We start from the raw sequence: 24,626 nt of genomic DNA on the forward strand, positions 1-24,626 counted from the left end.
ATTGAATATAAAATTATCACTCTTACCCCCTTTTCAGAGAATCTGCCTATGCGTCATTTATTTGTATTCAAAGTTCTTTCCATATTCTTCACGCTAAGTGGCAATCGAGGTGCGGATGTTGCTTATAATACCAGAGGTAATACTAGAGGGTTAATAACTCCACCCAGATCATATTGCATTCTCTTTCAAAAGAGCTTCATTTTTTGGGTCCTAAATTTTTCAATACTCTGCCCGTCGAGATTAAAAGTTCAAATAATCTTAAATCTTACGAATCTAAATTATACCTATGGTTGATGGATCATTCTCCGATTGAGATTAATGAGCTTTTTATTATTCTTAGATGAATCACCTTGTCAGTCACTTGTTTCAATTCTTTCAAGATTTTATTAATTAATTATGATTTCTCCATGGTGTGTGGGTGTTTGTGTGTTGGTGTGTGTGTGCGTGTGTGGGATGAATTAAGATAATTGAATTTAATTAAGATAAGTATTTTCATTTTAGTTTATAGATAAGCATTTTTAGTGAGTTCTGAATGTATTTTACTCCTGTTTGCAGACAAGATTTTTCTTAAGCAAACAATATTTTATTCGATGATCTGTAATATCATTTGTATAATGGAATTTGTCATGTAAGTGATATCATTGAATAAAACTTGATTTGATTTGATATAATATATCAAATATATATATATAATTGCATGCGGTTTGTACCTAAACAAAGAGGTCGAGGTGCGTGTTAGGTGCACGCACCTCGACGATATATATTATACTATTTATATATATATATATATATATATATATATATATATATATATATATATATTTCTTTTTTTAATAAGTGAAACCTTTACAACCAAGTAACACGCACCTCGACCTCTTTGTTTAGGTACAAACCGCATGCAATTGGTCCAATATAACGTTTAAAGCTGCTATTATTAGTTTCTCGAAAATCTTCTATATTCCGTAATAAGAGAGCTTAAAGATGTCTTGATTTTTTTTTTTTTTTGACAAGAACCTGTGGCTTAAATTCTTATTGACTGAGATTTGAGCAAACATAGCATATGCTCTTCTAAATATAAATTAAATTGAAATTACACATATTTAAATTGAATTGAGTTTACATTAATAGAAATATGCAAAATTTAAATTTACATCAAAGCATCCAATTGTTTTATATGATTATCTTTAAATTACAACAGTGACACATTTTATGAATGTTATAAGTGATGGCTTGTTGGTTGTCAGATGTGGTGACATGCCTAGCATTGGACCATTGTGGCTGGTACATGGTGAGTGGCTCCCTGGACTCGACGTGCGTTGTCTGGGACATCAGTCAGTTAGCAGCGTCCCCATCCGTCTCGGCACCGCGTCCCTTTCAGGTAAGCATCACAAATAGACAACTAGATATAATTGTTCAATAGAATCACAACGCTGGTACCTTACCCTTTAATTTACAACATTTCGAATCACACCAAGGGCATGGTTGTTTGATTATCTCATTTCATTGTCCTTACTCAAGGCTCATGTTGGCATCAACCAGCAACAAGGAAATAAAAGATAATCAAACCTCCCATATACTAGTATAATTCTATGAATACAGTTTCTTCAACCCCATTAATTCATTACTCCAGTTATGAATACAGTTTTTCCAACCCCATTAATTTATTACTCCAGTTATGAGGAAATCAATAATTCCTCTACTCAATCTTAAAAATGTATATCTAGCTGTACTAGTGATACCAATTCAGAACTAATTTTTAGAATTCTTCAATGTTGTTTTCCACCATGAACTGCTTATTATTAAATCATATTATGCCATTAGAAAAAACGACTAGCAGTCAGATAATCTGACTTCTAGTCGTTTTTTCTAATAGTGTATCTAATTTTTAGGTCAAATTTTCTGTGACGACATTCCATTCATTTTACTATCAACATAATGTGAAGAAATGTATATACTGCATTAATTTCTATTTCTACTCTACATCCTAAGTCAAGATGGTAGCTACTTGGTAAATCAAGATTTAGTATAGGTCTGATTCAAGATTTTAATCTTCAATTTAAATAAATATCAAATTACATTTAAATTTTATTAAAAATGTATCCAAATGTATCAATTTTATTAAAATATCAAGAATTGATAATAAAATATTCTTAATATGAAGAATAGTTTATAACAGTTCAATTATACCCTTTCTGTTACACCATACCTGCCTATTACATGGGAAATCATAGTTGGAAATTAATATTGTATTATTTGTTATGTGTTATTTTCATTGTTACTAATATTTCAATTATTGTTCTATGGTAGGCCTATATTGCTTTCTCTCATTGTATTTTTGTGGGTTGTGAATAAATATATTGAATTGAAATAATATTTTTAAATATACAAATTTGTATTCATTCAAATAGGATATTTATTGAATCGTAAGGATTCACTAATGTAATTACAAAACTATTTATATTCAAAATTTTTATTGTTATTAATGTAAATATTGAATTGTTTCTCTATCCAATAAATTAAATGAGCATCATAATTGCAATATTTGCAATGTTGTCATGTTGGCACGGTTGCAGGTGCTGTACGGTCACGACAGGCCGGTGACATGTGTGGCCATAGCGACAGAGCTAGACACGGTTGTGTCGGGGTCCAGTGATGGCACAGTCAATGTGCACTCGATCCACGAGGCTCAGTACCTGCGCACCCTCACACCCGACGGCTGCCACCCTCAGCAAGCACTCATCTCCCACATCACCATCTCCCTGCAAGGCCAAATCGCTTTCTCTGCCAACGACAAGGTAGCCACGCACAGCCACGCACACTCAGATCACACCCGCCACCTCTTCTTGCTAACAAAACATTTGAAGCTACAAAGCATTCAAAACATTTCTCAGAAGATTTGTCCTGTTGATGATTGAAAACGGACTTGACAACGTTCAATCCTTTTCCAAGCTAGGACATTTTCACACAGAAAAAACTCGGGCTAGTACTTTATTGCTATAAATAGTAAAATGATTAAACAGTTGCAGAGTAATATGAGTTTCATCTTTGTCGATTTTGCTAGGTACGGCATGGTACAAGGAAATATTATACTATCATTATTCAAATTGCATTATATCTCCATATCTTTCTAAAACTCTTCAGAACATGATTTTTGTAAAGGTCCTTGAATGGTTATAATTATTATGATTAATGCATTAGCTAGCACATATAGTAATTTCAATGCTTGGAGAAATATAATAATTATACTCAAAAAAGAGTATTGAGAGAAAAGTTTGAGAGACAATTTTTGACAACGCAGCTCTGTTTTGGGTAGTAAGGTGGTAAACATATCAAAAATCCTCACCAATACCCCCTGTGCTAAAGGGGTGGGGGGTGGTTCAAAGGTACCATTTTTGGTATCGTGTCCTACGAATATGACTATTCTGGACAAAATTAAAACTTTAGAATTTCCTACAACATCCTTATGACAACTTTTTTCATATCTGAGCGTTTTTTATTTGAGCCTTGAAATGTGACATTTAAAAAACTCGTTTGCCTCCAATATTTTGCACTTTTTGGCCTTATAACTTTTGAACTATTGATGAAAAACCCCCATGAGATTATAGAGCATTAATTTGTCTCCAAATTGATGTATAATTTCAATATTTTGAACATTTCCCTACAACCGCTGCAGCAGTTTTATTGTTGAGTGTAAAATATTCACTTTTTGACAATACAACTGACAAAGGAATTTGAAGGGAATGTTTGGAACTCAATTTTTGACTTTGCAGTTATGTTTGGACCAGTTAGGAGGTGAACATATCAAAAGTTCCCATTTCAACCCCTTGTGTTTGATGTGTGTGAGATGAGGGTTGTTTAAAAGTTGCATAGTAGTATAATATTGCCGGTCCTGGCACACCTGCGCCAGACTTCCCCACCGGTTCTGGCACACCAAAAAAAAACCTAACCTAACCTAACCTCAAGGTCATAGTCAAGGTAAAAGTCAAGGTCAAATTCAAGATCAAGGTCAAGGTCAAAGTCAAGGTCAAGGTCAAATTTTCAAAAACTTAGAAAAAAAAGGTTTTCTAAAATAAATAAAAAAAATTAATAGAATTTAATAATGAAAAATCAAAAATAAATAAAAATAAATAAAAAAAAATTATAATGAAAAATCAAAAATAAATCAGAAGGCCTCCCACCCACTCTGGAGTGTATATATAGTGTTCACAACAGTGGGGGGACCAAGAGCCATACAAGACACATCTCGCACACTCAGTTTTCTAGAACCCAGCATATCAGCACACAGCCACACACACTGTGAGAAAGTATCCTAGGACACATGGCTGCAATTTTGATCTTCAATAAAATAGCATATGTTCAATAAAAGTACTGTTTGACCAGCAAAAGAATGCCCCCGGCGGAGTGGAGCAATCTTAGGCTGTACTAGCTTTTTTGAACCGTCGTAAAAACATCAGTCATAAAATAAAAAATATTTCCAAAAACTTCATACATATTGAATTAGTGATGTAAAACAGGTCAGAAATTGTTTTTGTTCAGTACTTTTTTTGATAAATTAACTTATTTTAAAGATAAATTTAACTTGTGACTAAATAATAAATTTGGGATGTTATAATTATTTCATATGGTGCATGTGTGTAGTTTATTCTAACCATAAAAAAGTTTGTTGATTACCAACTTTTTTGTGTTTTACAATCAAAATTCATTAACTTGATCCAAGAAATGTCCCTTTATTAAAAAACCAACATTTTTTCTAAAGAATAGTTATATCATCAGCTTAAAGAAGGAATCAAGGATTATGCATGCCAAAAAAAAATATTCCGTTGAGTAGTTATTGAGCAGAAGAGTTGTAAAGAAAAAATATGGGGTTTCAATGAAAATAACTAATTTGACAAAAATGAAATTTATCTTTAAAATGAGTTAATTTATCAAAAAAAAAAAAAATACTGAACAAAAACGATTTCTGATCTGTTTGACATCACTAATTCAATATTTATGAAGTTTTTGGAGATATTTTTTATTTTATGACTGATGTTTTTAGGATGGTTCGAAAAAGCTAGTACAGCCTAAGATTGCTCCACTCCGCCAGAGACATTCTTTTGCTGGTCAAACAGTAGCAGTGAATTGCTGATTTTTATTCCTCAAATCCTCTTCACCCACATTTAGTAATGTAAGAAGAAGTGATCATTCTATAGAATATACAAGGAGCTTGAATATCCAAACAGTAATGAGATATCCTCTGGGGCCACGCCCACCAGCATTAGGGGTGTCAATGGGGGGGGGACTAGGTTCTAGAAAACTGAACGTGCAAGATGTGTCTTGTATGGCTCTTGGTCCCCCCACTATTGTGAACACTATATATACACTCCAGAGTGGGTGGGAGGCCTTCTGATTTATTTTTGATTTTTCATTATTAAATTTCATTAATTTTTTTCAAGTTTTTTTTTAGTTTTTGAAAATTCGACCTTGACCTTGACCTTGACCTTGACCTTGAGGTTAGGTTAATTAGGTTACGTTTTTGTTCTGTTTGTTTTTTTTTTTTTTTTTTTTTTTTGGTGTGCCAGATCCAGTGGGGAAGTCTGGCGCAGGTGTGCCAGGACCGGCAATATTATACTACTTTGCATTTTTTTCATTTGTTTATAACATGCTCATATCTTTATTGGAACTGAAATGACAAACCATTCGAGAATGAAGCTTGATAAATTTCCTACAAATTTTGACTTGTAGAGTTTTCTAATGTATAGCCTACTTGATATTTTTGGTTTTGAAAGTTTTATAGCAAGAGTTTTATAAAAATTGTAGTAGCAAGTAGTGGGTACCTTTGAACCACCCCCAACCCCTTAGGATAGGTGATAGGGCACATTTTCGACATGTTTACCTCCTTACTACCCTAAACAGAACTGCGGGGTCCAAAAATCATCTTCCAAACTTTTCCTTCTATAACCTTTCTTTGACTGGACTTAAGAGTAGAATGATGTTTTAATGGTTACTAAATAATAATTGTCAAGTAATAATCGATTATACTAATAACTAAAAAATATAACAATAATTTATTATAATGTTCAAATTGAGAATATTGATTGTTTGTTTATTGATGTGGTTTCAGAAAAGCAACTCAGTGCATGTGTTCTCTATAAACGGGACCAGTTTGGGATCGAAGTACGTGTCAGGTCGGGTGACCGGTCTGGTGGCAGTCGGCGACTGCCTCGTGGTCGTTGACGATGCTGGCGATCTCACAATAAGCCGCTTGTTAGGGTCAGCACACCAAATTCAATCAAACCAATATTGCCTCAATAAATTCAGTGTTATATTCATAATAGAAAATGTCTATCCTACAGTAATAATGTATTGCTGCATATAGAGTGTGACTAAAAAGAATGTCCCCGATTTTAAAAATATTTATGAGTAATGTACATCTGAAGTCAGAGTGATATTACTTTTTACATGATTCTTTCTCGAAGACAGAGAGGCCCGATGCTCTTTACTTCACTCATCACTCCCACTACCCACCGGCATCCCCCCTACTTTTTTGTCAGCATCCAATTGTGCGCAGCATGCTTACTCACTCCTCTGTCAATGCTACAAACTGTGCAGGGAGAAATCGGTTTCCTCTTTTCATGTTAAAACTAATATCTCTCGGACTTTAATTGTTTGAAACTGTAATAAAAATAACTTTAGAAATAATAATCAAAGTGCCTTTTATATAAATGTTTACTTACAACATGTTTCGGCCATGATGCCATTATCATAATACAATACATATATTAATACAATGTGCAGTGATAATTAAGTGTAATATTTAACTATAATTTGGTGTTTTAATTTTTCTAAATTTAAAATTTGCATCTCATATTTATTTATTTTTGGACGAAAGTTGAGCTTGAACTTCTTACAGAAGAAACATAACCTATTTTTTGGACGTGTAATCAAAATTTGGGAATGGAATAGTTTTGGGCCAAGCCTGTTGTTCCTTCCCAATCATATTTATATGATTTGTTATTGTATCCACGTATAAATAAATAAATAAATAAATAAATAAATCATGGCTTGATATAGCCTACTCGATATGCCATTATCATGGCCAAACATGTAAGTATACAATTAAAAGGAAAGAAAAGGAAAGGGTAGGCCTTCTTAGATTTTAATATTTTTATTTCTATTCAAAAGTAGCCCTAACGAAAAATGACCAGAATAGCTTTTTATAAAAAGCAAAATATGTGATTTAACGGGAGAAGAGTTTTCCCAGAATAGACAAAGTTAAAGCTTGGGCATAAACAGTTCTAAAATACATTATAAATATATAGAAGTTAATTTCAAAAGAACATCACAATACATTTACATTACAATATAAATTAATTCAGTAATTATTCGTGTTAACTGAATAATTGGAAAATAATACAAAGTAGTAGAGTATGGAAATTTCATTAACAATAGTGAATGCAACTCAATAATTAGAGCAATGAGTCAATCAATAATGCAATTTCACATAATGGTGAAGCAACTCAAAAGACACCAGAAGTCTTGCAAAAAGTAAGATTAGTAAGCATCATTTTTGCATTTCACATTAAATTCAAAATCAATATTAGCTGAGCTCACATTACAATCAAATATTGTATCCAAGAAGATTGAAAATAAAACTATAAACTGCTTTATCAATCAAAGAAGAATGCCATCTTTTCAGCTTGGACTTGGGAGTCTTGGGACTTTGAAATGAAAACGATATTGTCAGTTCCATATAAATTATTTCACTTTAATATGGAGAAATTCCACAATATCTCTGTTCATATAGTGTAAGTTTTAGGACTTGTTACAATTGGGCCAAGCTAAGAGAATAATCTGGTAACTCAGTGGAGGATTTGGACTATTATTGCTCAATTCAATACTGTTTTCTAGTGTATAACTGAATTGATATTAGTTTATCCAATCATAAAATAAAATAATGTGTTGCAGATTACACCCGGTCTACGACGTTCCACTACATGTTCCCATTGAGAGCGTGGTGAGCACGACTGACAACTCGCACCTGTTGGCACCCCTGCGAGACGGCTGCATTGTGGTCATCGGAGTGCCCAACTCATAGTGCCAGCCCACCCCACCCCCACCCCCACCCTTGCCCTACTTCTCCTGCCATCGTAGGCAACACCACTAAATAGTCATCTCTCTCGAAATAAAAATATATTGTTTCATTTAGAAAATATAATCGAAAACTATTGAATAGAGCAGCCATTGAAACAGATTTATAGAGAGATTCACTGCAAATTGCTAGACCTGCCGCTATAGGCCTACCCTACAAATAACCTCAACGCTTTCCATTCGACCAATGCTGACAAATTGCAGTGAATCTCACTCCAACAAAGTATCAATTAAGTTTAGCAATATATCTCTTGAGATTCTGTAAAATTAATATTGATTCATATTGTTTCAATATATATATAGTCAAAACTATACAATAGTACTAAGAGAACGAATTTAGTAGTTGTATCTCATGAGATTATTATTATCATTCTGTAGTAATCTCAGTTTAGGTTGAGATGACATAGGCCTACCATATTTGCTCGTGTACAGTATTTAGATAGATGTCAAGGTCACATTCCTTTGAAAATAATTTGTTATGTATAGTAACAAAAACATTATTGCTGTATTATAAGGTATTGATATTTATATTGAATAACTTATATTATAATTAATGCTGTTGAAAGTGTAATATGAATCAGTTTAGGTACAGTACTATATAAGTTTAAGCATGTTGAATAATTGAATGGATTTTATTATTGTTAATGAAAAAGTTATATAAATTAGCTGAATAAGACGATTGTTAAGATTAGCTATTTCTAATACATTGTAAGAATAATAAATTTGTTAGTAATGGATCAATTATTACATCAGAAATAATGCAGTGCTCTCATGTGCTAGTGCTAGAAATGCTTGATCCTGCTAATTAGGTTCAGTTATTGTTACAATCGTTTTCATAGTATATAGGATAGCATTTTCAAATTTCCGCTAAGGGGATTCAGCTGCAATGGTGGATCTTTTCTGACCATTAACATTGTTTCTAGCCAATAGTATCGAAAAAGGATAACCAGAACTTCAAGTGTAGGTTTTTTATATCATTGTCATTTCCTTGGAAATTACTCTTCCCAAGTCACTTGAGGATTATTATTACTATGACATGAATAAACTCACTCACTTGTTACATTTATTTATAAGCCATATTCATAAACTTTGCATTTATTATTTGAGGTTGTTAGGCTTTATTGCTGGGCCATTTTAAAATTTAATTATTGATTTGATTGATGTAGTTGCTCCCTGCTCGCCAGGTTGATTATTGCAATTATGATTCCAAGTAAGGTTTACACTTATACTCAGGCTTAAGTAAGACCAGGACCTCCTGTCCAACCTGTCCTATTCCAACCCAACTGGTTAAAGAGAATATACATGGGCTGCTCATCCCGCTTTTGTACATAATAAACCTGAGTATTTCATCTGGTAGATTCCCAAAGTCATGTAAATTAGCAAAAGTCATACCAATCCATAAATCCGGTTCAAATCCACCATAAGTAACTTTCGGCCTATTTCCCTTTTGATTGTTTTATCTAAAATTCTAGAAAATGCGTAAAAATTCAACTTAGCAATTACCTGAACGATTGTAATATAATCTCCGACAAACAGGATCTCCGAATATGGCTTTAGGTGCTCTAAAGATACGTCTGACGCTCTTTTTGATATAAATAAGTTTGTAACAACTCAATCCAGTAGCAAACAAGTCCTAATTACATTTTTAGACCTAGCCAAGGCATTCGATTCCATAGATAGAAATATACTTTTTTCAAAACTTGAAGCAATAGGCTTCAACTGTATGACCTTGTGCTGGTTCAAGAGCTATTTTGAAGAAAGAAAACAAATTATATCATTAAATGGTGTGGACAGTGATATTATCACTATCGACTATGGTGTGGTTCAGGGAAGCACCTTGGGTCCTTTGCTGTTTGTAATTCACATCAACAATACTACAAGGTTGAACCTACATGGACAACTGTTTCTATTTGCTGATGATACAGCTCTGGTTTCAACAGGTTGCACCTGGACGGAAACATTCAATAGAGCCTCATCTGACTTGGTGAAATTAAAAAACTGGTTTGATAACAATTTCCTATCAATAAATGTTTCAAAATCCAGGTGCATGCCAATTTTCCTTCGAAATAGCCCTAGACCCGGGGTGCTCAAAATGCACTCTTGCGGCGATCCAAATTCTAATGCATGTGACTGTCCGGTCATAGAACAGGTATTACAACACAAATACCTTAGTATTGTATTTGATCATAAGTTGTGCTGGGCACCCCATATCTCAAGCAAAGGCTTCGAAAAATGATCTATGCTTTTGGACAACTAGGGCAAGTCCTGAGTGCTGGCCATCGCCGGTCTGTGTATTGTGCATATGTGCAGACGTTGCTCGAATATGGCATCTTGGCGTGGGGTGGTGCCTCTTTGGGAGTCCTGCGGCCTCTCGCAATCTCTCAGAGAGCCCTTATCAAAAAGTTGCTTGTCAAAAATCATAGGTATTCAACACATCTCCTCTTCCAGGAATTCCCAGTTTTGAATATAAAACAACTGTTTATAAAAATCTTCTTGTTTTTATTAAAAAAGTAACTTTACTTTCACCGAAATCCAACATAATTACCCAACCAGAAACAGATTGCATACCAGCATCCAGATTCTCCGGTTGAATAACTCCATTCAACTAGGAAACTGTTTCCACCTAGCTCATTGGCTTTACCGTAATATTCCAGTTGAGATCTCTGACATTTAGGGGTGTAGCGTTGCCGTATACAAGCGTAGAGTGAGCGGGTGGCTGCTCTACATTGGGGCAGAGGCTTCGGAGGCTCTCCTAAATTCGCCTTATAGATGGATATTTCCTTTAAAAATGCCAGCATATTATTTCACATATTCATCCATATTATTATGTTGTTAATTTTTTCCCCGCCCACACAATATTAAAATAATAAAGTTATGACTGCCGAGTGATACCCTTAAGCGCCGTTGAGCTGAAAATTATTATTATTATATATATATATATATATATATATATATATATATATATATATATATATATATAATAATAATTTATATATATTCATATTTCAATATTCCAAACTATGTTCAAGTAGCATAATTTCATCAATTCAAACCAGTGTATTTTAAGTGTCTGATTTAGTTCGACTCCTCCCTGCACACGTACAAATCATCCACGCAGTGAGTATATTCTTATTATATTTATTATTGTTACACTATTATTTTGTAAATATGTATTCTTTGATGAATAAAATTTGAATTTGAATTTCCTATGTAGGAATTATATTTATGGGAAGTCCTTATAAGACACACTTCAAGCATAAGTATCAATGACTTAATTATTCGTTTTTCTCCTTTTCTTCATATTCATTGATCTCTGAAAAGGTACTCATTCATTCATTCATATCCGGGTCCCGTTCCAGCTAGTGCCGGGTCTGGGTGTTTACAATGCCTCTCCATCTTGTTCGGTCCTCCCACCATCGCTCGTCCTCCACCTGCCGCCATCGGTGTCCTCTCTTCTCCACTTCGTTGGCCACTGAGTCTGTCCATCGTCGTCCTCTTGGTCTCCTCCCTTCAATCCTCATCTCCTCCATTCTCTTGGCAGCCGATCCTCTCTCATTCTCTTCATGTGCCCAAACCAGCGTAGTCTCATACTTTCAACCTTTTCCCTTATACTCTCCATGTTCAATTCTCTTCTTATATCCTCATTTCTAACTCTGTCTCTTCGTGTCTTCCCCTTTATTGCCCTGAGGAACCTCATTTCTCCTGCCTGTATTCGACTCCACTCTCCGTCATCGTCCATGTCTCGGCTCCGTATAATATGATGGGTACGTAATACATCTTGTACATCATAATCTTTGCCTTTTCTGGTACTTTTCCATCCCAAATCAAATGTTTCACTGTTTGGTAGAAATTCCCCCCCTTTTGTAATCTTCTAGTTATCTCGTGGTTTATTCTCCCATCATCTGCAATTTCACTGCCCAAGTACCTGAAACTTCCAACATTTTTCAGGGGTTCTCCATTCAATCTGATATCTCCGGCAAAATTGTCATCCCTTCCAAAAACCATTACTTCACTCTTTTCCTTGCTTATTTTCAGATCATATTCCTCCATAACCCTGCTCCAAGCATCCAACCGCATCTGTACATCCTCAACTGTTTCTCCCCAAATCATCATATCATCCGCAAATATCATTTTCTTATCCCTTTCTCCTACTTCCTCTCTCACTTGTCTATTCATTCCTTCCATAACTACATTGAACAATGCTGGTGATAGAATACTTCCCTGTTTTAGCCCATTCATTACTTCAAACTCGTCTGTACAACCACTTTGTGTTCTTACTCTGCACTTATATCCCTTATACATCTCCTTTATTATGCCAATATGTTCTTTCTCAATCCCAAAATTTTCCATTTCCTGCCACAAACCTTGCCTATCCACTGAATCATACGCTTTCTCTATGTCTATAAATAGCATCACAATCTTCTTATTATATTCCCAGCTCTTTTCCATCAGTTGTCTTATGGAGAATATAAGATCTACTGTACTGCGGCCTGGTCGAAAACCATATTGTTCCTCACTTTGTTCAAGCTCGATTTTTGGGCTGATTCTGTTTAGTAATATTCTTTCGAAGATTTTCGCACAGTGGCTCATCAAGGTGATTCCCCTATAATTTTTACAATTCTTCTTACTTCCTTTTTTAAACAAGGGAATTATTTCTCCTTTCTTCCAGTCCTCTGGGATTACTTTGTTTTTCCAGATGCATTTCAGAACTCGGTAAAACCATTGTATTCCAATCGGTCCAGCTGCCCTAATCATGTCGACTGATAGATAATTCATCAGGTCCGGGTGCCTTTCCACTGCTCATTCTCTGAATTGCATCTTCCATTTCCTTCCAGCTGATATTACCCTGGTTTGTCTCCCACTGGTTGTTTCCTTCTTCCTCTATTTCTCCCTCGTTGTTGTCTTCATCTTGTCCATTTAGAAGTTTCCTGAATTATTCTTCCCATAACAGTTTTATTTCCTCAGGCTTCTCTACAATTCTCCCGTCTTCTCCTTCCATTCTTTGTGGCATCTCATTCTTCTTCTCCTTATTTTTCATTATCCTATAAAACATTTTACTATTTCCTTTCACGCCACCTCTCAAAGTTTTCTCACCTTGTCCTCTCCACTTTGTCTCGCTCAATCCCAAAACTGAAAGTCCTCTCTCTTTCATCATGTCCGTTAGCTCCTCCAGTTTACCTGTCAATGTTAGAATATTCAGTGTACCTATTCTCAAGTCGTTCAAAGTATTCCGTAATCCATTCTTTTGTTTGGCGTTTCCAATATTTTTATCCGTTAATCCAGTCCGGTTCCGAGGCTTGTTATTTGTTCTGAAAGCGATTTGTATCTTATATCACTGCAGATATGATTACTACTTTATCATATCTGAAAAATGTACGGTTGGAAAGGATATGATGTTTAGTCATTATTAGTCTGTGAATGAACGCGCACATTATGTTGGAATTCATTAGAGTGCTGTATTGACTTATTTTATAAATTTTTGTGATTAGATTTTCACTAGCGGTTCTTTTAATAACTGCACAATTTGTAAATTGTAATTCATCCAACGAGAATTGTCTTAACCTATAGGAATGAATAACAACAGCATTATTATATGGTTCCTCATTATTCTCTTTTGCTCTTTTCTATTAAGGCAACTTTTTGAATGTGACTCTGTGTTATTTGAGCTATATTTTCATAAGAAAGGGGTATGTTTTCAGCTTGCTCCTCGACAAAAGCTGATATTTTTGAAAACTATTCAATCAAAATTTGTCAAAAGATTTTTAATAAGAAAGTTTTTTCAATTCAACTCAAGCAATTTGTCGAAAAATATTTTTATTTCTTTGTACACATCTCAACACAATTACAGTACTATTTTTCCTGGTTCATATAATTTTATTTTTAAAATTTTACACTAGATTAAAAATAAAAGTTTTTATTCCTCCATAGAAATTATTTAGAAACATTGACTAAATTGGACTACACACTATCTACATACCTTTAGCTAAATTCATAACCTGTAGGCCTATTGCCTTAGTCTTTTTTCTATCTAAATTTTTATTCAATTATTATGATGAGGAATTTTTGAAACACTATTTATTACGTAATAGCATAGTATAGCCTAACATATCAGTAGATCTATCGGCATTTCAATTTTCATTAATATTATTATTGTTCCTCAGATAAAAAAGTAGATATTACATTCCATATTATAGCTTTATTTCTTCTAGGAGCTTATTAATATGCTATCCAATCCAACGAATTAAGTATTATGAGTATTTGTTATATAATTAGACTTATATAAAGTAATCAAGTTTCTACTCATTTTATTATTTGCTTCAGATAACTCAAACTAATATCTTAAACAAATAAATTTACTTTATAAATAATTAAATAATTTGGTTTATAGGACTAAAGAAGTCCTATGAGTTTATTTTGGTATAACTAGTTTGTTGATTTTCTCCCTTGAAATCGTGCATTTTAACTTTATTATCCTCCATTGTGAAGGTTTTATGGTTACTCATAGTGAAAAATGTTGTCTATAGTTTCATAGAAATCTGTGAAACAGTTAACTGTGAGATACATAATCAAATTAAGACCATTGAGTGATTTTTTACTGATATTTGCTCACGCTGATATTGGGTCAACAGCAGCATTTACAGATTTATTAAATTAACTATGAATGTTAATAATTAACAACATGCCATTCAATTGTTGATATTACCGTAAGTATTTTGAAAGTGATGTTATCAAATTTGATGTAGCTTTTTATAGGATTCTCATCAATTGTGGAATTCTCTCATGAATGCTATTATGTGTTATAAATAAATTCGTCGTATAATAAAATTGTTGAGCAATATTCCCTTTCTTCTGAATACACAAAACTTGAATTGATTTATTTATTATACGATCCTCTTCAAACTTTCTCGGAGGGATCTTACAAACCATAGTTTTAAAATAATATTGTTTATCATAGCTTGATAAAATGGTCATATTGATTGATTCACACCCACAGCAGATCTTCTAATTTATAAATCACAGAGTTCATTTAGAGCATTTATACAATGCTTTTATTTCATATTAAGAAATATGCTATCTAATTAGATGTCTATCATTTATTCATAGTCTGAATAGTGTTATAAACAAAGATGTATTTTCTGAAATAAAAATAAAAACACTAATGTGTTTTCTAAATATTGAATTTTCTAATATTGACAGTGTTACTCTGAAAGTGAGAGTTCACTCAATATTCATGTATTAAGATTAGAATATTTCCAATTTCTTCCAAAACTTGGATTTCTATACAGTGTATCAATTATTGAACTTATTCTGTTTCTTGTAAAACAGAAAATTTTGCTCATGATAGGGAGCAACATGTTTTTATGAATCTAGTTGATCAACCGTTGTGTAAAACGATTTTGCTTTATAACTCAATTAATTTTATAAAATTAAATTATTTGTTCATCTAAAATTTTGGCAATATACTATATATATATATATTATATATATATATAATATATATATATATATATATATATATATATATATATTATCAATGCAATAACGTTAAACGTTTCTTTCAATAATTATTCGATTTCTGTAGATTTATTCAACTATAGTTAAAAATGTTAAAATAATATCACTATCACCATTCAGTTTTATATAGGCTGCATTATCTTGAATAAATAAATTAGTTGAATTGGAAAATTTATTTCTATGTTCAATATTAACTTGAATTGTGTTAATTTGATTCTTGAATTGCTGAACGATGTTCTCATCAAATTGTCTAGCTGTGAAATTTGAATAGAAATCAACTAATGATTAAAACTTGGATGATGTCTAACTTGTGATTTGAATTTATTATCTGTTTCCTCCCTTCTCCTTGACATGCCAAATTTCATAGGCGCCTACTCATATAAATTATTGGGGGCCCATTCTGGTTGTGGCTGATTTGAAAGTTATGAAAGCTGAATTTTTGCAGGATGTTAGTATACATAGGTAGTATATAGTCTAGAACTGCAAAGTCTACCCAGGAGAGTGAATAGTTTTGAGCTGCCTCGTCAGGTGTGGGTGAGACTGAACAGATTTAGAACAGGACAGGGGAGGTGCCAAAAAACATGCATCAATCTGACACCTCTCTTTGTGAATGAGGTCAGGAGCAAACCATGAACCACATCATTGCCGAGTGTTCATTGACTAGACTTCAGGGAGGGCCACAGAATTTGCATGTAGCAGATGACGACTCCATAACTTGAAAATGCTTTAAGCTGCGTTTACACCAAAGTTATTAACAAAATGTTAATAACTTAATCTTTATAGATTCTATTAGATTGAACAGAACTTGACATACACACGAGTTCATCATGTGTATGATAAGTTATGTTCAATCTAATATAGTCTATGCGAAGATTAAGTCAAGTATTTTGTTTATAACTTTGGTGTAAAAGCAGCTTAAGAAGATAGGTACATCTGAAGAATTATTATAATAAGAGCATTTATTCATTCTTTGCAATAAATCTCCTTGATATGAGATGAGATTACATGGTATGGATGAACTCTCTTGCATTTCAACCTTTCTTTCAAGTTAACTTGCTTTTTCCAATGCTTCAAACTCGGGTTGCCCAGGTAACCAACCTACGGTAGCTATAAGCAACGCTGATTGACATTCTCCTGAGGCCGGGTATCCAAAACTACCAAAGATGGCTCTGATTCTAGAACTAGATTAAATTAACAGAAGTCCAGTCTAATGATCATTTTTCAGGAAACAGCAGCATTTTCTCGTTGGCTTTATAATTTTGGGGCGCTGAATTCGAATCTGGAATTTTGCGAGTATTCCCCCCTCCCCCTATACTAAATTTTAAAATTTCTGAGGAATCTTCGTTCAAAATTAATTGTACTTTCACATTATATGTGATTTTCCATCATTACTTTAAATAAGCCTACTCCAAGTTGTACAAGTTATAAAGTGAAAGTAGTAAGTTTCCAGAATTAAAAAAAGCCTAGAAATATACCCTTTTTTATAACTCTGTAGTTCCATGAGTTTGCAAAATTGTCATAATTTTTTTACCTCATATCTGTCAATTTGACGCATATTCTTGTGCAATGTTTCACTTCCGCATCTTCAACCATTATTTAGAAAAAATAAAATAAAATGGCGGCTGTGTGAGTTACGTAGAATTTCCGGAGTTGGAAAATTATATTTTCCTACAGATACATTGAAAAGTGACCATTTCTGTACTGATTGCAGGCCGCAAAGAACCACTTTTCCGCTCTAGTGTGCAAAGTATTACTTTGCGTACTCCAGATTTGCAGCATGACAACGCAAAATAGTGATTAGGTTATATGGAGCACCAGTGCAGGAAAATCAAAATTAAGTTGGTGACAATGTCTGTGGTTAGATAAGAATCATCAATGGCTGTATGGCTATATATTTATGATAAAATCCCAATCTAGAAATCCAAAACAATAATAATGTTTATCTGAATCATAATTAAATAATAACTTCTCATCATTTAATAATAAATAATGTTTCTTTTCTATTGACAGTAATAATTATTTCAATTCCAAGCAATAAGAAATGTAGCAAACACACATTATGAAATTCGAATTTTGAGGTTAAATAATTACCGTTCGAAATCCTGTAAATAAAATTGATAAAATAACATTAGAATATACTACAATAAAATATTTTTTGTTGTCTATGTTATTTTATAAATATTTTTTACTTTCCTTGCCCTATTACCATAGGTAAGGAGAGTATTGCTTTCCAAAAAATTTAAGATACCCTAATTTCATGTTTTCTACTCGTTTCAAGGTCCCCTGAGTCCAAAAACATGAATTTTGGGTGTGTGTGTGTGTGTGTGTGTGTGTGTGTGTGTGTGTGTGTGTGTGTGTGTGTGTGTGTGTGTGTGTGTGTTGTGTGTGTGTGTGTGTGTGTGTGTGTTGTGTGTGTGTGTGGATAATGGCTAAAAAACCATGTTTTTCACGGTTTCTCGAAAACGGCTCCAACGATTCTCTTCAAATTTATACCCTAGATAGCTATTTATGAGCCCTATCAACTGACATGAGTCTCATTTCTGGGAAAATTGCAGGAGCTCCGTAATATTCATGAGAAGAATGATTTTTGTTAAATTTCTATCACGATTTTCTCAAAAATGACTTGATCGATTTTTTTTCAAATTTATACCCTGTATAGTTATATATCACCTCTATTAACTTATAAACTGGCATGAGTCTCCTCCCTGAGAAACTAACAGGGGTCCACCCCATGCTTGAGAAATTTACTTTGTAACCTGCTTCTCGTGCCTGAGGTAGGTAGGTAGAGCAGTTATTCAAAAGAATATTTTATTTGTAGAACAGCTGTTTAGACAACATTTAAAAATCCTCAAATTTCATAATTCAAACACAGGAAAATGTACTCTGAGCACAATAACAATAGTATAATCGTAGTTTTAATTATTTAGCCGCCAATCGGCATAATGTTATTCCCCTAAATTATCCTCGTTTAAGAATAAAGCTTATAGATTAATGAGCAAGGAAAGCTGTGTGAGTGCACCACACCAGATTTTTTAGTTTACTTATAGTATTGTTCGGTAATTTGAGTTAAACATAAGTCTAAATATCTGAATCCTGTTTTTAGCTGGATGAAATGAAGTTAGGTACAATTATTTCCACTAGGTCACGCGCTTGTCCGTTCAGCCCAATGAGCTAAAATATAGTAAACTATAGAGTGGCTGACTTAGTATTGGAGCGGAGTTTGTTGCAGGGCCAACATTAGAGGAGACAGAAATGGGTGTAAAGCACCTAAAGAATGGAAAGGCAGGTGGCCAAGATAATATATTGGCAGAAATGATAAAGTATGGTGGTGATGACACAGTCAAGAGAATACATGAGCTGATAAGTATGATATGGAGAGATGAAACTATGCCTCAAGATTGGAACATAGGTATAATATGTCCAATCTATAAAAAAGGCGATAAACTGGACTGTAATAACTATCGTGGAATAACTCTTCTCAGCTTATAAAGTTTTATCAAGTATTCTTAACAATAGAATTAAGGCCTACACAGAACAAGTGCTCGGAGATTATCAATACGGATTCCGGCCAGAAAGGGCAACAGCAGATCAAATCTTTACAATCCGGCAAATCGCAGAAAAGTTTTATGAGCATGACCTGGATTCACAAATTTTATTTATTGACTTCAAGCAAGCCTTCGATAGCATAGTGAGAAGTGAGCTATGGAAAACATTGGAGCAATACGCCTTACCGAAAAAGCTCATTAGTCTAGCAAAAATGACAATGAGTAGGACTGCAGCAATGGTCAAAATTGGTAATAGAAGGAGCAGCACTTTTGAATTTGAAACAGGTGTGAAACAAGGCGACGTACATCTGCAATCCTATTCAATATTGCATTGCTTAGAGCTATTGAAGGATTAGACAGGGGAAATATTTTCCACCGAATGTATCAGGTATGTGCATATGCGGACGATGTAGCAATAATTGCAAGAAGGAAAGATGTCCTACAGGAAACGTATTTGATGCTAGAAAGAGAGGCGAATAAGATTGGCTTGATAGTGAATGAAAGAAAAACGAGGTATATGAGAATATCAAGTAGTCAAGCAAGAAGAGTCCCACAAAACCTCCGAATTGGAAATAAAATCTTTCAAGGTGAAAGGAGCTTCAGCTACTTGGGGGTTGAACTAAATAACGAGAACAATTTGGGTTACAGCATAAAGCAAAGAGTATTGGCTGGGAATAGAGCATACTTCAGTAACATAAAACTTTTGAAGAACAGGCTCATATGTAGAAACACGAAACTTAAAATATATGAGAGCCTAATTCAACCTGTTGTAATGTACGGCTGTGAATCTTGGACGTTAACGAAAGAAGACAAAAACCATTTAGGCGTTTTTGAAAGGAAAATCCTAAGAAAGATTTATGGTTCAGTTAAAGAAGGAGAGGAGTGGAGGAGAAGAACTAATTCAGAGCTCGAGGCATTGATAAAAGGCCGAAATATTGTAAAATTTATAAAGGCACAGCGGCTTAGATGGTTTGGACATATCTGTAGAATGAACGAAAACAGAATGCCTGAAATAATATTCAAGGAGAGGCTACATTCAAGAAGAAAGATAGGAAGGCCAAGAATAAGATGGGAAGATGAAGTGAGAGACGATCTCCAAAACATGGGATATAGAGGATGGAGACAATTAACAGAGGACCGAGAAGCGTGGAGAGCTGTAGTGGAGGCGGCCAAAGCTCATATTGGGCTGTAGTGCTGAAGAAAAAAAAATAGAGTGGCTGAGTGGCCGCTATTCCTGTTACGAATTGAACATGGGCAGCCATGACAGAGAGAGGCAAGAAGTGGTGCAAAATGTGAATGGTCCTATTGATATAATGGAAACTTGCATAAAATACAAGGTGCAAATCAGTTATATTTAATAAATACTACATTGAATTTTTATCAAGCATTTTAAATATATGTATTACAGTTTTTTTGCATCCATAAAATTAACTGTTTGGAATGCTTTACTTGAAGCCTTGAAAGCTGTGAAATTAATGTAGCCCAAGTTACAGTGTTAATACTGCTTAGCCGTACAAGTGCTCTACTAAGTTGAAATGCCATACCGTAACTGCCAAATTATTATTTTAGAGATTGGATTATTTTTTATGTTATTTTGAGTAAGGAATTCAAAAAACCAGTTTATGAAGACGTTTCTTTGATATCAGCTTATGGTACGTATCCACATAACTCCAAGTTCAAAACAAGAAGGCAAAGTATGATAGTCAAAAAAATAACGAAGGCCAGTATTAGACGGTAATATTTCTGTCATATGCAGATCATATGAAATCATATTTTTTCATATCATACAACTATTACCATCTAATACCGGCCTAACATCAAACATAACCAGCCTAACATGATCATAATATCATAAGCTGATGTCTAAAGTTCATTCCAGTCAAGTTTCCAATGCCATCATCATGATCATAAATATCATAATGATAATTTTTAGTCATAGAAATCAATTTAACTCACAAAAATACATCTATTCCTGCAGTGGCAGACTGGCAATAGAGGCTCTTCTTGCCTCTCTCTGTCATGGCTGCCCTTAGTTGGCCGTGTAACATATTGAGAGCACTGAAAGCACACCAACAGCCACTCTATGGTTTACTATATTTTAGCTCGTTGGTTCAGCCATTTTGCAGCCATCCCAATCAGCTATCAACATTCTTGTTGACTGTGTATTTTGAATGCAAATTTGTTCTATCTGTATTCTTTTCTGATTTTAGAATAATTATAAAAATGAGAACTTTTGCTGAGAATTTTCAACTTTAATAACAATTATTCAAGTAATTTTGACAAACTAAATATTTAAAATAAATTATTAAAATTAGAAATTAAAATTGTTTGAAATTGATGAATTATTAATAGATAAATTTACTTATATTCTTATTATTTGAAATAATATGATTTATAAAAATATTAAATATTGAAATGAAAATTAATGATACAATAATTAATAAACCAATTTGATAATTTAATAAATGATAAATAAATTGATATTATTATGAATACTAATACTGAATATAAAATATTGAAATATATTCAATTATACATTTTGAATTTTATTTATCATTCATTATTTTAAATTATATATTTTTTATTTAAAAATTGATTGGTTGATTAACTATTTAGAAATTGAAAATTATTTACATTTGCAAATTGATTAGTTTATTTCAATTATTTATTGGAATAAAGTATTGATTGAAATGAATTTTCAATTGAATTACTAATCATTATTATTTCATTTTAAATAAATTAAGGTTTTTATTGATAATATAATTACACAGAAAAACATGGATTTCAGGGAATTTTACCCATAATTAATCTCTTTTCATATTCAATGGCAACTGTAGGAAAAATTTAATGTGAAATATGTGCACAAAGTTTCTTTTGCTGCACTCAAGAAAACTTTATTCCGCACTCGCCTACGGCTCGTGCGTAAACGTTTCTTTCGGTGCAGCAAACTGTCACTTTGCGCACTAGTTGCACAAATAACTATTATACGTATGTTTCTTACCCAGGAACAATGTCCTAGTATATTGGTAGGGGGTTCGGAAACACTCTGTGAATTTCATTCATGAAAAAGAATTTGGCTACAAACCATTTAGTATTTTTATTGGCTGTCCATATCATATACTGTAATTATCTTATAACATTAACACCCTCACAAACTTCAATTTCAACAGTAGGAACTTCAGTACAGTACGGTAAGTCACCAAACAGTAACTTCATTGAGTAGCTGAAAATTTTGGCAGTAGCTTCTGTAAAATTCACATTCTTACCCATCCCAACAGTCTCATTTAAAGAATTTCCCGTTGGGGGACCTCTATACATTGATAATATCCTATACCGGTACTTAGGATCCTGGAAAAGTTCAGTTAAGTGACGTCTATACATTATAAACTATAAAAGACCTCTTTATGTCTTCCTTGAAAAGCAAGAGAGTTTTATTTTTCTATTCTTGTATTCTACAACATCCTATTCAACAACAGAATTGATTCACAGTAGGGTATCTCACTTCTAAAGTATTTTTTTCCGTCCCAGTCTTGAGCCGTAGATGTCACACTCTTTGTTCTTCATCCCCAGGGCAAAAACAGTTCATAGGTATTTCTCCCCTCTAAATAGAATCCCTAGATTGAAGAATACCGTAGTCTCGGATATGGAGTACCGTACCGGTGTAGATGTGTTTGCGGAATGTCTGAACACCTTTAAGACTGAGAGAAGAGCACTCAGTGTAATCCAATTGATGCTCCAAATTAATCAGTTCATCTTGAAAACTACTTTTATGGGACAACTACTTAATACTGCTCCCTTTTTTCTAGTATCTTCTTTTTTTCTCTTTTTACTTTCCTTGCCCTATTACCGTAGGAAAGGAAAGTATTGCTTTCCGAAAAAAAATAAGGTACCCCAATTATCATATTTCTATACGTTTCAAGGTCCCCTAAGTCCAAAAAAGTGATTTTTGGGTATTGGTCTGTATGTGTAAGTGTGTGTGGTCTATTTATATGTGTGTGTGTATATGATTGTATGTGCGTCTGTGTACACGATATCTCATCTCCTAATCAACAGAATGACTTGAAATTTAGAACTTGAGGTCCTTACACTATAAGGACCCGACACGAACAATTTCGATCAAATGCAATTCAAGATGGCGGCTAAAATAGCGAAAATGTTGTCAAAAACAGGGTTAAATTAAACAGAATTAAATTCTCTACAATTTTTATTGCAAAAAATAATTATTTGTTTACTGGTCATTTTAAAGAAAGTTCTTGGGCATCAAACGTAGAAGTCTGTGTTTTTCTACTTAGATTTTTTGCATATTTCAACTTTTTTCTCAAAAACTACTCACACTACAGCTTCCAGACTAGTTTTATTCAATTTTTCAGATATTTTTCCATATTAATCCAGCATAAGTTTATCAAAAACTAGTCCCCAAACAATTCAGTATCGGTGTATTTCACCAGAGGAACTGAATTCCGGGCGAAATCTTTCACTCTGTATAGCTGGCTAATGAAGCGTTTATGGATTATGTTCATAATAACTTTTTTTCTATCGTGGATGGATAATGTTTATAATAACTTTTTTTCTTATTACTATCGTAGAGGTAAAAATAAGGAAAAAGTTATTATAAACATAATCCATAAACGCTTCATTAGCGAGATAACGTGATAACGTATTAAATTATTTTACCATAATTAAGAATCACCCTGTATTAAATCATTCACTATAAAGAGATAGCAGACCTCTTGTGTCTCCAGCGTTATTGTCCTGTCACCAGCTGACTTAGATCTTTGATTAGTAGACTTGAGATGCGCGTGAACACTAGCGTCAGGTTATAAATTTTCATAACGGCAAGGAAAGTTGTGTGAGTGCGCCACACCAGATTTTTCAATTTTATCTTCTATCAGATATAATCGAGTTCTTAGTTTATAATAATTAATGCATCATTTCATTTTCTTATTTTTCCCTGTTTCAGTGTTTCAGTACTGATTACCAAATTATTATTAATTTCATCTTCATTAATTTTTTCCAAGGGTTTATAATTATTTTTATTTATTTCATTGTATTCCTTTTCACTTCAAAATTTATACTTTATATGTTAACAATAATAAGTTTATCATTGCTTATGATTTTGATTTATTTATAATAATATAGGCCTAACTTATAAGTTTTTATTTCAAGTTGCCTGATATTATCTGCTTTCTAACATTTGTAACTTATTGTGTAACTTGTGTTAAGGAGACAAGTTTTGGGTTTTTACCTGTTTTCCTCCACATATTTCTGTATGAAAATCAATAAATAAGTATAAGTTTAGGCAAAGCATGAATGTAATCATGACTATACCAAACTGCAAGTATGATAGGATCCCGGAAAATGAGTTTATTGTGACGTCAGATTGCTACTGCACGTGTTTGGATCATAACAATAACAATGAAGGTACTGATGAAAAAA

The 24,626-nt window shown here is 33.3% G+C and overlaps 1 protein-coding gene across 2 annotated transcripts in view; it reads left to right on the plus strand.

Moving 5' to 3' along the window:
• Positions 1–11,111, plus strand: part of LOC111045510 (neurobeachin-like protein 1) — a 400,901-nt gene extending 389,790 nt beyond the window's left edge. For both annotated transcript variants that reach the window (XM_039432470.1, XM_039432471.1), the window contains 4 exons: positions 1,245–1,378; positions 2,574–2,795; positions 6,104–6,252; positions 7,948–11,111. In XM_039432470.1, coding sequence (XP_039288404.1) covers positions 1,245–1,378; positions 2,574–2,795; positions 6,104–6,252; positions 7,948–8,077 — 635 coding nt within the window. In that variant the 3' untranslated portion in view covers positions 8,078–11,111. The remainder of the gene's footprint in view (positions 1–1,244; positions 1,379–2,573; positions 2,796–6,103; positions 6,253–7,947) is intronic.
• Positions 11,112–24,626: the final 13,515 nt, after the last annotated feature.

This window comes from Nilaparvata lugens, chromosome 7 (genome assembly GCF_014356525.2).
Source record: "Nilaparvata lugens isolate BPH chromosome 7, ASM1435652v1, whole genome shotgun sequence".
Taxonomy (NCBI): Eukaryota; Metazoa; Arthropoda; class Insecta; order Hemiptera; family Delphacidae; genus Nilaparvata; species Nilaparvata lugens.